This window comes from Pleurodeles waltl, chromosome 7, assembly GCF_031143425.1.
Source record: "Pleurodeles waltl isolate 20211129_DDA chromosome 7, aPleWal1.hap1.20221129, whole genome shotgun sequence".
NCBI classification, from domain to species: Eukaryota; Metazoa; Chordata; class Amphibia; order Caudata; family Salamandridae; genus Pleurodeles; species Pleurodeles waltl.
In genome coordinates, this window is record NC_090446.1 from 865111318 (window position 1) to 865127463 (window position 16146).

General features: G+C 44.5%; 1 protein-coding gene across 1 annotated transcript in view; it reads right to left on the reverse strand.

Annotated features, from left to right (window-relative positions):
- LOC138245654 (histidine--tRNA ligase, cytoplasmic-like) overlaps positions 1-16146 on the reverse strand; it is a 213916-nt gene that overhangs the window by 34599 nt on the left and 163171 nt on the right. Inside the window, exon 11 of the mRNA XM_069199400.1 lies at positions 13144-13260. Within this exon, the coding sequence (XP_069055501.1) occupies positions 13144-13260 (117 nt within the window). The remainder of the gene's footprint in view (positions 1-13143; positions 13261-16146) is intronic.

Here is a 16146-nt window from a genome sequence, read left to right on the forward strand (position 1 = left end):
TTTGCTGCAGCAGTGGAATGACATCCTGGAGTGTGACCATGTGAAAATGTTTGGCTAGGATGTATGTGTTGAGGGGCCTGAGGGACCAATCCATCTTGGGAATGAGAAAGTAGAGGGAGTACACCCACTTGCATTGCTGGTAGAAAGGCACAGCTTCTATAGCTCCCACCAGAAGGAGAGCTTCTGCTTTACTGGTGTTGAAGGGAGAGGGTGTGTTTGCGTGGTGGGAAGTTTGAGGGAGTAGATGGGTGTAAATGTACTTTTTCTTTGGTAAGACAGCCATTATATACATTTAAGTTTATGCTCCAAAAATGAACAAGTTAAAGGTTTTTAGTTAAATGACAACGAGAAAAACTGCACAGACATAGCAAACCTGACTCAGGGCTCCCAGACTCAACTACCAAGCCAAGTAAGCATCTGAGGGGGTGTTACGCCTTAACACTCCCTCTGAAGCTATGCCCCTGCCTGGCCAACATAGGGGTGGTACTTCTCCCTAGGAACTCATGACTAACGTTACGAACAACACAATGGCTTGTACTGATCTTATCCATGCCATTAGTGATCTAAGAGGTAAGTCAGTGGTCATGCAAACCCAAAACGTGGCCTAGATTTTTATTATAGTTGGAGCAATTTTATAGTCTATTAAATCAAACAAAAGAAGTGCTTGTACACCACACATAACAAACTCAAGTATTTAAAAATGAACTCATATGTGTTAATAACGAACGGGCTGCAAGCCCCTCCCTGTTTTTATTAAGCCCACAAAATGACTTTCACGACCAGACAGCAATGTTGTTTGGTAGGCTTGACCTAAAAAGCATTGCCAAAGCCAGAAGACCTCACCTTGCAGAAATATTGGGTATGGTAATGGACCTCGCTACCACCATCCCCACTGGCTACAAGAATGTTAGGCAAGACCGCCAGCACAAGCCCGGTGGTGGAGTCACCACCATATTCAAATATACCTTTAGCCGCACCACCTACACAGAAACCCTAGTCACGGCCAACTTCACCCTGGGCGGAGAGAGAGTGTGTGTGTGTGAGTGTGTGAGTGTGTGAGTGTGTGAGTGTGAGTGTGTGAGAGTGTGAGTGTGTGAGTGTGTGTGAGTGTGTGTGAGTGAGTGTGTGTGAGTGTGTGTGAGTGAGTGTGTGTGAGTGAGTGTGTGTGAGTGAGTGTGTGTGTGAGTGTGTGTGTGAGTGTGTGTGTGAGTGTGTGTGTGAGTGTGTGTGTGTGTGTGTGAGTGTGTGTGAGTGTGTGTGAGTGTGTGTGAGTGTGTGTGTGTGAGTGTGTGTGTGAGTGTGTGTGTGAGTGTGTGTGTGTGTGAGTGTGTGTGTGTGTGTGTGTGTGAGTGTGTGTGTGTGTGTGTGTGTGTGTGTGTGTGTGTGTGTGTGTGTGTATATATATATATATATATATATATATATATATGTATATATATATATATATATACCACCTGAACCACGCGTCAGCCAAAATAAATAAATTTAAAAAGGTGTGTTCAAACAGCCACTTTTGCTGACAGTGCAATTTTGTAGACCAACACTTGCGCTATGATGCAATCATGCATCACAAGACATGAATGCACTTACGCAAAGACACAGGTGACATTTTCCTTATTTGCTGATCTAAGGTGGAAGACGCCTCTTAGAAGAGGTAAATAAAAAAATAAAATAAACGTTTATATGCATGTAATTGCTTTGCAGCTAGTGGAGTGCTCGGCAGCAAATGGCAGCTGCCAAGACCACCCCACCCCTCCCACAAATTCCTGTCATTTGCTCACTTACAAGGAAGTGCAAAACCCCTAAAGGTTTAAACATTTTTCTAAAAGTTGCCTTAAATCAATGTAGCTGAAGAACACTATATCATCATATAATCAAGAAAACGCGAGGTAAGTCTGCAGACCCACCTCAGTCAACTTGAACAATGTGACCCCATGTACCATTTATTCTCACTTTCCCCTTGTCCTTGTGTACTACCTTCCTGATTGCAATTCCAATAACTCAACTTTTTACCACTTGAAAATTCCTCATATGTTTTTTTTTTACTTCCTAATCACCTCCAATCGTAATTGCCCATCATCAGTAGTGCAAATACTTATTTTCTTTAACAAAGTCTGTTTCCATAAAACAGTTAAGTCGTTAGACAAAATTTTCATGGAATACAATGTAAGCTTTGCATTCAGTAGTTACATATTAAAAAAATAAAATAATCAAATGTCTTGCCTTTTGAGTTACTCTGCCCAGCTCTTATCATATTTACTTTTATATGATAATATTTATTAGATGTGGGGAAAACGAACCCTATGCTGTCCAACCTATACTTCAAGATTGAATTGTACACACAATTTTCCTTCACGCATTACCAGTCTTCAGAATTTCCAGGCTAGATACTTATGGGCAGCAGTTACTGTTATACTACAATGCCACAATAGCGACCACACAAAGGCCAACAAAGGTTTAATCTATACTGAAGGTTAGAATACATGGTCTCATATGCTTAGGTCCCTCCATCAGTGCTCCCTTTTTAGCATAATCAGTTTGCGGACCACCGTAATAAAAAAATATTTTAAACCCTTTTAGTCACTTTCGAAACAGGAGAAAGCCACTGGTCAATGTTCCTAAAAGAAACCCACAAGAACCTCGAACAACTTTCCTAAAGGGTATATTTGAGTGCTAAAATCACTTTGGTGATCGAAGTCACATTTGGAAGGTCATGTGATTTGAGTAAGTGAATGTTTGAATCCCGTCATAAATTTGTCTCCTCTCCCTTAGACATGATGATTACAAATATATATTAACTATTAGCTTGGTATCATTAGATGAAACACTTACTTCATTATTTACTGAAGGTCAACTGAAACTTGTTCAGTCTCCCATCCTACATTATGTAGATGGTCTTCCACTCAAATGTTTCTGTCCTTGAAACCTATATCTTGCAGGGGAAAAGTAGAGTTAGTTCAGATTCCCTGCATGACTATATCAAAGAACCTCATCTCATCAAGAAGTTCTACATCCACTGATTTTGCCCCACCTTCCCACATTCTGCCAAATCTGCCCTAACGTTCTGCCCTACGATAAATTCGTTGAAAGGCAGCTTGTTACAAGGGATGGCAATGGTGGTTTGTCTTTCTGAAAGGATGCTCTTTCTAAGCAAATCCCCAGACCAATTCCTAAATTACAACTTTCCCATCAGGCTAAAGGGACTCAGCAACCAGTATATAGAGTGAGTTTATGCCCACCCTCAAAGATCAGGTCACCTCAGGATCATTCTGTGCCATGATGTCTGCAAATGGGCTTAACTTTACCAAGAACAGAATGTAAGCTTTGAGTTTATTTGCCTTTACACTAAAACATCTTGCAAGCGGTATGGATTAAGAAAAATGAAAAACAAAGTGCCCTTTTCAAGTGGTTATGTTACAGCCCTGACTGTAGAAACTTATTAATTTACCCTTTATATAAGAATACCAAGTATAAAGACACAAAAGGGAATCTAGATCATTGATCGTCTAATGCAGGCTTCTCAATCAAGTACCTTGTGAGCTAGTGTTAGCTCTCCAGCTACCAGTAAGTAGCTCTCCTGTGTGCAGCACAGCCTACTAAATTAGAAGCCTTTGCATGGTTGAAATAACTTACATACGGCAACAATTAAAAGTGTGTAGTCAGGACACAAATGTGTGTATTTTCAGAAACCATAAACTGACTGGTGCAGAAATGACTGAATTTCTAAAATACATTTGAAGTTATTTGAGAGATAAATCATGCAGCGTTGAGGAGACTTACTCCTATCATTAACTTTGCTCCACTGTCATTGTAACTATGGATGTTATAAATTAACCATGTAAAGGCATTCTACATTGACAAATTGTAATTAACGCTTGCAACAGTGCCTGATGCACGGAGGTGATCACTGCTGGTTATCTTGCAAAATGTGGCCATTAATTCAGTCGCCTGATGTAGTCACTATTGCAACTTTAATAATAATAGCAACTCGGGACGCTTTTCATTGAGCATGAGCAGCTCTTGTTACCGATAAGGTTTGAAACTTCAACTCTAAGGGCAGTTTTTAAATTACTTGAACTTTATGTACTTTACCCATCACCCTTATGTTAGGCGGTAGTTCAGGATGGTTTTCAATGAGCAAAAGTAGCTCTCACTACAGAAAAGGTTGGAGATCACTGGTCTGAAGTGTTAAAAAAATCCTGAACCACTTTTTACTTGTTCAGTTCTATGCTTGTAAAAGAGTCCACGGGGTCCTTTATGTGTAACTTACTTCTTCCTGTGATATTGGGTTTTTCTATTTTTATTATTGTCTTTATTTTGCTTGAATAATAAAATACCTTAAAAAATAAATAGGGATTTACCTATGCTAATAAGAGATCTCAATACATGTTCACAATACTGTAGCCACCTGAGGAACAGGAACATGATGCCTTCAGTGGTCCCCAACTCATAATTTTTAAGAAAATCATGCTGAGAAGATGGATAGCATGGAAAACAGAGCTGGACAATATCTTATTTTTGTCCCTGCATGGCCACATAGGTTCAGCCTCTGCTTTAAATTAAAAAAAAAAAAGAGTAGTAGATTCCTAAACACTTTCTTGCACCTACACAAAAAAAAACAGACAAAGCCAGAAGGTCTGTCATGGGCTGCACTCAATGCTTGTTTTGTTTGGTCATTTTTTTTGTAAAACTTCACTGCTGAAGGAGCTGCCAGGCCTTTGCCAATGTACAATTTTTTTTAGCTAAAAGCAAAAATATTTTTCAATCTCAAAAAGCACATATTGCCATAGTAATCCCTGGAACTCAAGAGAACTACAACGTGTGCAGAAGTGCCGCTTGCGAAAGAGCATAATTCTTCACTCACAATGATGTTAGACAGTGACGAAGGTGGGCTGACAAACTTTACCATGCTGTATGCTGTATTGGGTGGAAGAAAAACATGAATGACACAACAAACCGAGGGATGGCTGAAAGCCCTGTAACTAAATATATTATAAGAACAACAAAGAATTCCAAATGCTGATAAGGCTCCTTTTTATTATTTAGTTTTGGTTCTGATAGAACGTGCTTTGCAGTAGTTCTGTTTTCCCTATCTCTGAAATGTGCGGTTGACTGTAACTTCCGGTACATCTCATCAACAGCAGATGGTCAGTGTGCCACAATGCACTACTTGGCAATCCTCGAAGGTAACTTGTTGTGCAGTTAATTATCAAGGCTTTCAAAAAGAAATCTTGAAACTGGCCCCAATGCATTTTGGGAATGGGGTTCTTCTTAAAGGGGTTTGAAGTTGTCACATTATTTTAAATAATCATAATTCGATCTATGACTATTGGTTGTCCATCAGGTGTCAATGAACACCGATCCATAAATAAGTGTAACAGATTATGGAATAACATATAGAAAATGCAATTATTTCTATCTTTCCTGCCTCACACAGTAGTGCTTTTTCCCCTTCCCCCTCACTCTATCCTTAACTGTCAGTATCTGCATTCTCCTCATCATCCTCTTCACCATTGGGTGCGCTGCTAAATTTGGAGGCTGTGTTTGTAGATCAAGAGTAGCAGTGCTGGGGTCAAAAAGCCAATGGTTTCTTCGGTAGACCCAGTAGGGGCCTGAGGGAGCCCCAACAGAGCATTTCGCACAAGTGGATGTACTGAGAAGTTTCTGTTCTAATGAAGGTGGTTGGGCTGATGACTCTCCTCTTCATACTGGAGATGCTTACAGTAGACATCCTTGGTCTCACCAGGCAAAAAGTGAATGCATAAATCTAGAGGATTAGTGTCCACAGGGTCATGTTTATAACCATCTTTGTTGCTGAAGACTGCTTTAGGCTCCTCTTCTCCATCATCGCTCCCCATCCTCCTCATTGTACTCTTGTTCTTGCTGGACGATGGCTTCTCCTAAATCAGTAATAGAAATTTGAGTAAACCATTGACGAGGAAGTCTTTAGACTTCAACGAAAGGTGGCTGGAATAGGCAGATGTTCTCCGACAAAAGTTACTGTGGTTGGCGACTGGTTTGTATTGTCGCGTATGCTCTCTTTGTTCTAATGAGACTGCTGGATTTGAGCCAGAGTACCTGCTTGTTTCAAAGAAGTGCCGGTACACACCAATTAAAAGTATTACGGGTTTCTTGAGTTGTGCCGGTACTCTCCCTCTAAAAATAAAAAAGTGCCGGTAGTCAGTACCGGACAGTACCGGCCCATTTAAAGCACTGGGCTAGATTGTACAAGCAAGAGAAAATCAACAAACATTTCTGTCGTTATTATGCCGACTTGAATTCGAGTGTCACAGATGCGATGTGAAGGCAATAAATGCTTTCTTAGAACCATTACCAGTCCCCGATATCACAAAGAGGATGAGCAACTGGGTAAGGACATGACCCTGCAAGAGATACAGGCGGCGATAAAGAGTCTCACCCGAGACAAGACACCAGAACAGACTGGCTCCCTGTCCAGTCCTACGCCATATACATTACAATTTAGTTCCCAAGCTGGTGGAACTAAACGGTGAGGGGCATGGGCTGTCTACTTGTCTCCACTCGAGAGGCACTGGTGATACTGCTGAAACCAGGTAATCCACCCCATGACTGCAAAGCATGTAGACCGCTGTCGATGCTTAACATAGACTATGAAATCTTCAGTTGGATCTTTGCCACTAGGCTCCTATCACTTATGACCCGGCTAGTACAGTCTGGTCAAGCAGGGTTTATACATGGCCGCAAACGGTGCTGAATATCAGGAGATTCCTAACTCTGATGCAAGCTGACATATATGATCATAGAAAGGCAGCAGTGTTTGCTGTCGATATTGAAAATGTTTCTACTGCTTAGTATGGGGATTCGTATATAGGGGGATGGAGAGCTTGCAGCTGGGCTGTGGCAAGGACGAGGATACTGTAGACAGACCCCACAGCAAGAGTACGCAAGGGCCTACAGACCATACCAGAGACCTAGAAGGCGGGGCTGGGGACACGAAAGGGGTGCCCTCTGTCGCCCTTACTTTTTACATTGGCCAAGAAACATCTGGCTAGTCATGAGTGAACAAGGAAAAGATAACAAGGTATATAGATTGACAAACATCCCCACCGCACTGCGTTATATGTTTCTTGGGAATATGATGATAGATCTGAGACGCACCAGGGACCTGCTCGAGGAGTTTGGTTCTGCATCGGGCCTGAAAGTTAATTGGCAAAAATCGAAGCTGTTCCCGATGGACACGGGCCGTGACCCCTCCGAGGGCTTGGACATGCTTATGTGGGAATCACGATGCCTGTCATATCTAGATGTCAAGGTATATCACGACCAGACTCATCTCCTAGACAGGAATATAGGGACGGCCACTAGGGCATTAAGATCAAACACCGAAGTTTGGAAAATGCTACTGTTCAAGATGATAGCAGTCCCCCACTTACTGTATTACTTGGCGATGCAGACAGTGTGGATTCCGAGAGCAATGTTTCAGAAGTTGGATTCCCTGATAATTGCATTCATTTGGGAAGCGTACCACCAGAGCGCGGCGGGGTATACACTGCAAGACCAATGGATGAGGGTGGAATAGTGGTGGCTGGGGTTGAGACATATTAGTTAGCAGCACACCTGCAGTGGTTAAAACAGTGGATGGCAGGCAGACAAACCCCAGAACTCGTGATGGGACATCTTGTACTGGGACAACTGCCTAGACTAGTGGGTGTGCTGCTCAAAACGGGACACCCATCAGGTAGCAACACCCTAGAGTTCACAGTTATGCATAGATGCTGGTACAGATGCTTTCAAAAGAAGCATAACGGGGTCCGTATTTCCCTGATTTACAAATAACCATGCTGGAGGCGCTACCTCACAGTGGCAACTGGGGAGGGATGGAGGATTGGTCTGCAGGGGGGTGACGGGTATGGAGGACTTATACCGTAAGGGGGGCTTCTTCCATTTGGAGATTTCTACTCAGAGCTTGATATACTACCAAACCATTTCCTCCTCCACAGGGCTGCAACGACGGCGCTTCACAAACACTAGGGGACCAGACTAGTGGAACTATGCCTGGCAATATATAATTTTGTCATCAGGCACTGCTACGGCAGTCACATGCTTGCACACAGCAATACGAGAGGACATGCTTAAGCCCCTGGAGAGCCTGCAAACCTGCTGGAGGGAGGATTTGGAGATTCCAATACCTGACAGAGATTGGGTGACAATTCTAGAGAGAGCACCAAAGATATCTAGAAACACCCTATTCAAAATGCTCAATTAATATACCCTACAGAGGCCATACCTGGCACCAGGGTGCACCGATAAATATTTCAATATAACTGGCACGACCTGTCTGAGATGTGGGGGATGGTGCAGAGCTTATGCACATGGTGTGGGGACCTCCCCTTGCTGAGTTTTTATTGGGAGGGGGTAACTATAGTGACTGCTGATGTCATTTCAAGAGATGTTCTTTGTTCTCCAGGTCATTGCCTGCTGCTCTGGTTCCCACACACCTCCAAGACTACGGTCACAAGTAGATTCCAGAACTTGGCCTATGTGTTGGCAAAGAGGGAAATCACTAGGAAATGGAAGTCACTGGTGTCCCCAGGTTGCGACATGGCGTATAGAGCTCGGAAGGTGAGCTGGTTATTGGGGGCAGGGGGGTACTGTTACGAGAAGCTAGAAGGGAACTAGGCTCACTAGATGTAAGGAAATGCCTCCTTGGCATGGTAACCCCCTGACTTTTTGCCTTTGCTGATGCTAAGTTTTGATTTGAAAGTGTGTGAGGCCTGCTAACCAGGCCCCAGCACCAGTGTTCTTTCCCTAACCTGTACCTTTGTTTCCACAATTGGCACACCCTGGCATCCAGGTAAGTCCCTTGTAACTGGTACCCCTGGTACCAAGGGCCCTGATGCCAGGGAAGGTCTCTAAGGGATGCACAGCATGTCTTATGCCACCCTGGGGACCCCTCACTCAGCACAGACACACTGCTTGCCAGCTTGTGTGTGCTGGTGAGGACAAAACTGGTAAGTCGACATGGCACTCACCTCAGGGTGCCATGCCAACCTCACACTGCCTATGCAGTATAGATAAGTCACCCCTCTAGCAGGCCTAAGGCAGGGTGCACTATACCATAGGTGAGGGCACCAATGCATGAGCACTGTGCCCCTACAGTGTCTAAGCAAAACTTTAGACATTGTAAGTGCAGGGTAGCCATAAGAGTATATGGTCTGGGAGTCTGTCATGCACGAACTCCACAGCACCATAATGGCTACACTGAAAACTGGGAAGTTTGGTATCAAACTTCTCAGCACAATAAATGCACACTGATGCCAGTGTACATTTTATTGTAACATACACCCCAGAGGGCACCTTAGAGGTGCCCCCTGAAACCTTAACCGACTATCCGTGTAGGCTGACTGGTTTTAGCAGCCTGCCACACACCAGACATGTTGCTGGCCACATGGGGAGAGTGCCTTTGTCACTCTGTGGCTAGTAACAAAGCCTGTACTGGGTGGAGATGCTTATCACCTCCCCCTGCAGGAACTGTAACACCTGGCGGTGCGCCTCAAAGGCTCACCCCCTTTGTTACAGCACCACAGGGCACTCCAGCTAGTGGAGTTGCCCGCCCCCTCAGGCCACGGACCCACTTTTGGCGGCAAGGCCGGAGGAGATAATGAGAAAAACAAGGAGGAGTCACTGGCCAGTCAGGACAGCGCCTAAGGTGTCCTGGGCTGAGGTGACCCCTGCCTTGAGAAATCCTCCATCTTGCAGATGGAGGATTCCCCCAATAGGGATAGGAATGTGCCCCCCTCCCCTTGGGAGGAGGCACAAAGAGGGTGTACCCACCCTCAGGGCTAGTAGCCATTGGCTACTAACCCCCCAGACCTAAACACGCCCTTAAATTTAGTATTTAAGGGCTCCCCAGAACCTAGGAACTCAGATTCCTGCAACCTAAGAAGAAGAGGACTGGTAAGCTGAAAAACCCTGCAGAGAAGACGGAGACACCAACTGCTTTGGCCCCAGCTCTACCGGCCTGTCTCCCCCCCCTTCTAAAGACCCTGCTCCAGCAACGCTTTCCCCAGGGACCAGCGACCTCTGAATCCCCAGAGGACTGCCCTGCTCTAGAAGAACCAAGAACTCCCGCGGACAGCGGCTCTGTTCACCCAAGACTGCAACTCTGTAACAAAGGAGCAACTTTAAAACAACTTGCGTTTCCCGCCGGAAGCGTGAGACTTTCCACTCTGCACCAGACGCCCCCGGCTCGACTTGTGGAGAACCAACACTTCAGGGAGGACTCCCCGGCGACTGCGAGACCGTGAGTAGCCAGAGTTGCCCCCCCTGAGCCACCACAGCAACGCCTGCAGAGGGAATCCCGAGGCTCCCCCTGACCGCGACTGCCTGCTCCTCAGATCCCGACGCCTGGTAAAGACTCTGCACCCGCAGCCCCCAGGACCTGAAGGATCCGAACTCCAGTGCAGGAGTGACCCCCAGGAGGCCCTCTCCCTTGCCCAGGTGGTGGCTACCCCGAGGAGCCCCGCCCCCCCCCCCTTGCATCGCTGAAGAGACCCCTTGGTCTCCCATTGAAATCTATTGAAAACCCGACGCGTGTTTGCACACTGCACCCAGCCGCCCCGTGCTGCTGAGGGTGTACTTTCTGTGTGGACTTGTGTCTCCCCCGGTGCCCTACAAAACCACCCTGGTCTGCCCTCCGAAGACGCGGGTACTTACCTGCTGGCAGACTGGAACCGGGGCACCCCCTTCTCCATTAAAGCCTATGCGTTTTGGGCACCACTTTGACCTCTGCACCTGACCGGCCCTGAGCTGCTGGTGTGGTAACTTTGGGGTTGCTCTGAACCCCCAATGGTGGGCTACCTTGGACCCAAACTTGAACCCCGTAGGTGGTTTACTTACCTGCAAAAACTAAAACTCTTACTCCCCCCAGGAACTGTTGAAAATTGCACTGTCTAGTTTTAAAATAGCTATATGTGATTTATGTGAAAACTGTGTATGCTATTTTGATTATTCAAAGTTCCCAAAGTACCTACCTGCAATACCTTACATTTGAAGTATCACATGTAAATCTTGAACCTGTGGTTCTTAAAATAAACTAAGAGAAGATATTTTTCTATACAAAAACCTATTGGCCTGGAATTGTCTCTGAGTGTGTGTTCCTCATTTATTGCTTGTGTATGTACAGCAAATGCTTAACACTACTCCTTTGATAAGCCTACTGCTCGACCACACTACCACAAAATAGAGCATTAGTATTATCTCTTTTTGCCAGTATCTTACCTCTAAGGGGAACCCTTGGACTCTGTGCATACTATTCCTTACGTTGAAATAGTGCATACAGAGCCAACTTTCTACACTAGACAAGGCCCGTTCTTGGGAAAACATTGGTGGACTGTCTAAAGGTCCCAGAACACCCATCACGAATGACAATACGGGGATCACCTGCTGCTGCTCCTCCTTAAAAGAGTTAGACATGTGAGCTGGATGATTTTATGGTGTTGCACATGTTAATGACTTCACCATGGCATGTACACATTGATTACTCCTGTGACTTGATTGGCTTACTCGGATGATGACGTTAGTAACTACTCAACTGCTGTTTAGGGTACTAACGGGGGTGGTTGATAGAGGGTTGGGGAAGGTGGGGAGTTTGGGAAGTTCGATATTGTATTGAGGATACGCTATATCCTTTATTGGCTGTGATGATACGAACGTGGATATTGTTTACTGCTGTGAAAAAATCTGTTTAAGAAAATGTAATACTATAAATCAGAATATTGAATACAGAGACTCGCCACCACAATCAACTCTGATAGAGATGAAAATGCTGTCTCTCCTCCAAGATATTGTTCATTAAACCAAAGAAGACTCCGATGTTGCAGCCCTAGAAAGGATGCAGGCTGGATTCTTAGGCTCCTGATCAATAAAATTCGTCACAATCATTTAACGCTTTGGCTATAAGAGCTCCTGGGGGGAAAATAATCTGCATATGGGCTAAAAGGATAGTACACATTGTAGCACACAAGGTGCAGCAATCCAATCACTGGGTCATCTGTGTCTTTTAAAGAGTGATGAACTCAGCCGTGCATTTCATGCTTGTACTTTTAACCATTAAGTCTGGACAAAACTAGACAATTTCACAAGAGCATTCGCTTGGTGGAAGCCTAGTCCACAGCTCTATAATATTATCAAAACAGTAGACCTAAATCCTTTGCTTACTACCAAAACAAAACGAACAGAGAAAACTCATGGCATCACAATTTTTAGGATGCTAAGATCTATTACCAACTAGGAAATTATTATCTTGTCCTCGGGTATACGCAGAAAACATCATTTTTACAACCTTCTGGAACTAATTTCACGCAAACAGCTTCCAGTTACAGTGCAGATTTTGCTAGGTAACAAAGAGTCGGGCAATGAAAACTATTATCTGTTTTAATGGTTCAGGCTCTACATCACCAACAGCCTCCAGTAGCCAGTTTTACTCAATGGACTGCACTGTCAGATATAGTCCAACAGAGCACTTTCTTAAAATGCCTTAAACGAGGGCATGGTCCATGAGACTGACAACAAGTCCGACTGGGAGTAATTCCAACTTCAGACTTTGATTCCAAGTTCTCTTGTGTACCAGAATTGTGTTATCCATGAGAAACCTCATTCTCTCAGTGAGGTTACGTTAAAAAGAACTGAGATGGGTGACATGGATCTGAGGAGTCACGATCCACCTGGGAAGAGGAGGGAAAATAGGCGGATAAGCCAGTGATCTTGAGTTATGCAAAAGCACGAAACAGCTAGAGAGTTTAAGGCCCCCACACGTCACCTTGCACCTAACAAAAACTAGGTGAGTGCCCCTCCCCCCATTACCTGACTCTAGTTGGAGGGGCTAGGAGAGAAAAGTGATGCATCTCCTGAAAGTACATCATGTCCTGTGTGAGGCAGGGCCAACTATCAACGCAAGTGAATGGAAGATGGGGCAATTGTATGCTTTGCTCTACTACCGCGTAGGCAGTAGTAATGCAGACTCTACAATCCGTTATCTAAGTGCCTTTGCATAAAGTAAAGCCCATAAGAGAAATAAAGCAGTAGCTTTTGTAGATCATTTAGTTATACACACACACACACAATATAAACACCCTTGACAGAAGAGTGCAATATATGAGTTACCTTAACGCCAGCATTCCAAAGCTCAGAGATTAGTTTCAGCCTTTCCTCCAAAAGCTTCTTCTGAGCTGCTGCAACAAGGACCTGGGTTTCAGTTGTTCGAATCTTCTCATCAGAAGCCTGAATAATAAGAAGGGAAATGTTGATTTTTACACCTCAGAGTCCTACTGAGATAAATAAATTGCACAAAACATCCATACAAAAGAGCTAAAGCTATGGATCAACCCCAACCTTTACAAGAACCAGAGAACTTGGTCAATCAGCTCTTAGGATAAGGTAGGGTAAAAGTGCATTTCTGGTGACTGTGACACATAGTAATAGGTTTGCTCTCATTCGCAACCTGCAGAAAGGCATCAGTGGGCCTAGAAACACCCTCTATGCCAGGAGTCTTCAAACTGCGGGGCAGGCCTCCCAAGGGGGGGCCTCAAGTGATCATAGGGGGGGGCACCAGGCTCTGGCCCAGAGATGCATTATGCAGACAACAGTGCTCTGCCTTAAGTAGAAAATAATTTCTTGCATTTTTTAAAAGATAACAGAACGTAACTGTAATGTTTAAATAAATCTAGATATATTTAAACAGTGCCAACCTAGTAGAATAATTGTGAAAAAATTCTGAGGGGTGCCCGATGATTCTTCCTCCCCCCCCCCACAGGTAAGGGGGGGGAGGAGAGGGGCACAGCATTAAAAAGTTTGAAAACCACTACTCTATGCCTTTAAAAGAGCATCAGGTCCCATGCACATTCAAGTATACCATGTGCAGACACCGCCATTCTGAAACACAAGTGTCCATGCTTTCTAGTTTCCTTCTTAAACTTAGGGCTAAATTAGGGTTGTCCTTTAACCTAACGAATAAAGGGTATTAATAATAGGAGACAGCTGGCAGACTCTGTATAACAGTGTCACAATAAAAACAGCATTGACCTACTCCTATGTCCTGCAGGGACGGCTCCTCCATTAGTGCGGAGGAGCGTCAACCTCAGGGTGCACGTATGTTTGGCCGGCCAAACACACATGCGCAGTAGGCTCTCTCCAGGCCAGCAACACAGTTGCCGGATTGGAAAGAGCATGCACAGGCTTCCAGTATGCCTGGGAATGCCCAGGCTGGGAGCCCGTGCCTGAAGCAGAGGAGCAAAGCAGCGATGATGGAGGTAAGTGTTATTTTTTTTTATTTATTTACATTTTTATTCTCTATTCATCCTCCCCCCCCCCCCCCCCCCCTTTTTTGTCCCCCTGCGCGCGCCGCCCCGTCCCTTCTGCTTGCCGATGACCTGTACATTCCTCATCCATAGACTCGATTCCACAGAGCAGACAAGTTGACCCTGGATTGGGGGATGTTATCAAGCAACAATTGATATTTTAGGCGTGAGGGAATCAGTTCTGTACCTGCTAGACAAAAAGTGCATTACTCTGGGACTAAGATTCACTCTAATGTTTGAAAAGAAACAAGTTACTTACCTGTAACGTTGGTTTTGCAGCCTGAAGTTCTTCTAGATTCAAACGCTGTGCATATTCCCCCATCTAGTGGCTGAAGCGGGAAACTGCTACTTGTTTTAACCTTTCCATGCGTCTGGTGAAACCAGATCACGCAGAGTAGGCTATTAACCTCACTCCCTGTGGCTAAGCCTTTCAATTATTTTTTTCGCCATGAAGCTCGGAGATGCCAAGATTCGAACAAATGCTTAAAATGCATGAAAAGTAGACGGCTGCCCGACTTATTTCTCTAAAAGGAAGGGACATGAAAGGAGAATACTGCTGGAGCCGTCTTGCGTCGGAGTTTTCTCAGTAAAGTAAGTCATAGCTGGGGTAGACAATTAATGTTATCCATCTAGAACTAATGGCCTTAGCTATGCATCTCCTTGCCTCCAAAGTTCACAAACCGTTGGGATTGTGCATTTCCTCAGTTAAGGAGTGAAATAGTTGCGAAAAAGTGGGCAGAAAATTCTTCTTGCTTAGTGAATTTTGATTCGCATCTTGTGGTCAAAAGTGTGATAAGTCCCAAGAATCACTTCATCTCAATTGACTTTTGTGTACAGTTCAGAGACACAAAATACTGATACTCACTAATGCACATGGCTGAATATAAAGCAGCTAGAAAGGATATTTTCTAGAACTTCAAGTCACAAGAGATGATGGGCTCTAAGGGTTTGTCCGTCAGTCTGACCAGAAGCTGCTTCAGTTTCCAATACATATCAGGCTGTTAGGAATAGGTGCAATCGGCTAATCAGATGTGATATGACAAACGCAATGACTCTGGGGAAGAATTCCCGTAGATGTTCCTATAAGTACTAAAGGCTAAAGTAATCAGTGGTGCAGTTCACCAAATTCACATCAAATTCGACTAGATCTTTAGAATAGGACAGGGCTTTGTCTTTTGAAAGACCAAATAAGCGAACCTTTGCCACTTGTACTCAAATTGACTTAATAGACTTCTGCGCTTTCAACAGGAAGCCCATTTTTCTGAATGGAGTGAAAGTTGGTCAAAGTCAATGTCCACATGAACCAGGCACTCAAGTGTGATGGGTGTAGAACTTATCCTTCGTTATTGGACCGATGGGTGTAGAACTTATCCTTCGTCTTTGGGCCGATTTGCTCATCTGTGGTGGAGGAGGCACGACCTTAGCTACTCGACTGAGATTCCAAGGTACAATGCTGTCCTGAGCAAAGCTCTGATTATGCATTTTTTTTTTAATGTAGCAGTCAAATATGGGCCTACCTGAGTATTTGACTAATCAGAGCTTTGTGAAGGGAGTTTGCAGACTCAAGCCTGTCTGTCCCTCAGGATAATATTGTATCATGGAATCTCAGTCAAGGACCTAAAATTATGCATAATATCTTCAAAGGGCAACAGTTTATTCATCTCATTCTGGACTGTGAACTTGCAAAGGCTTTCTGGATAGGCTACCACTGGCCCAGGAACATACTGAAAACTCAGAGCTGCGAGTAGGCCAAAGGGGAGCATCTTGTTGTTAGAACTGTTAATAGTACTGGTGTCCTACTATGAAGGGG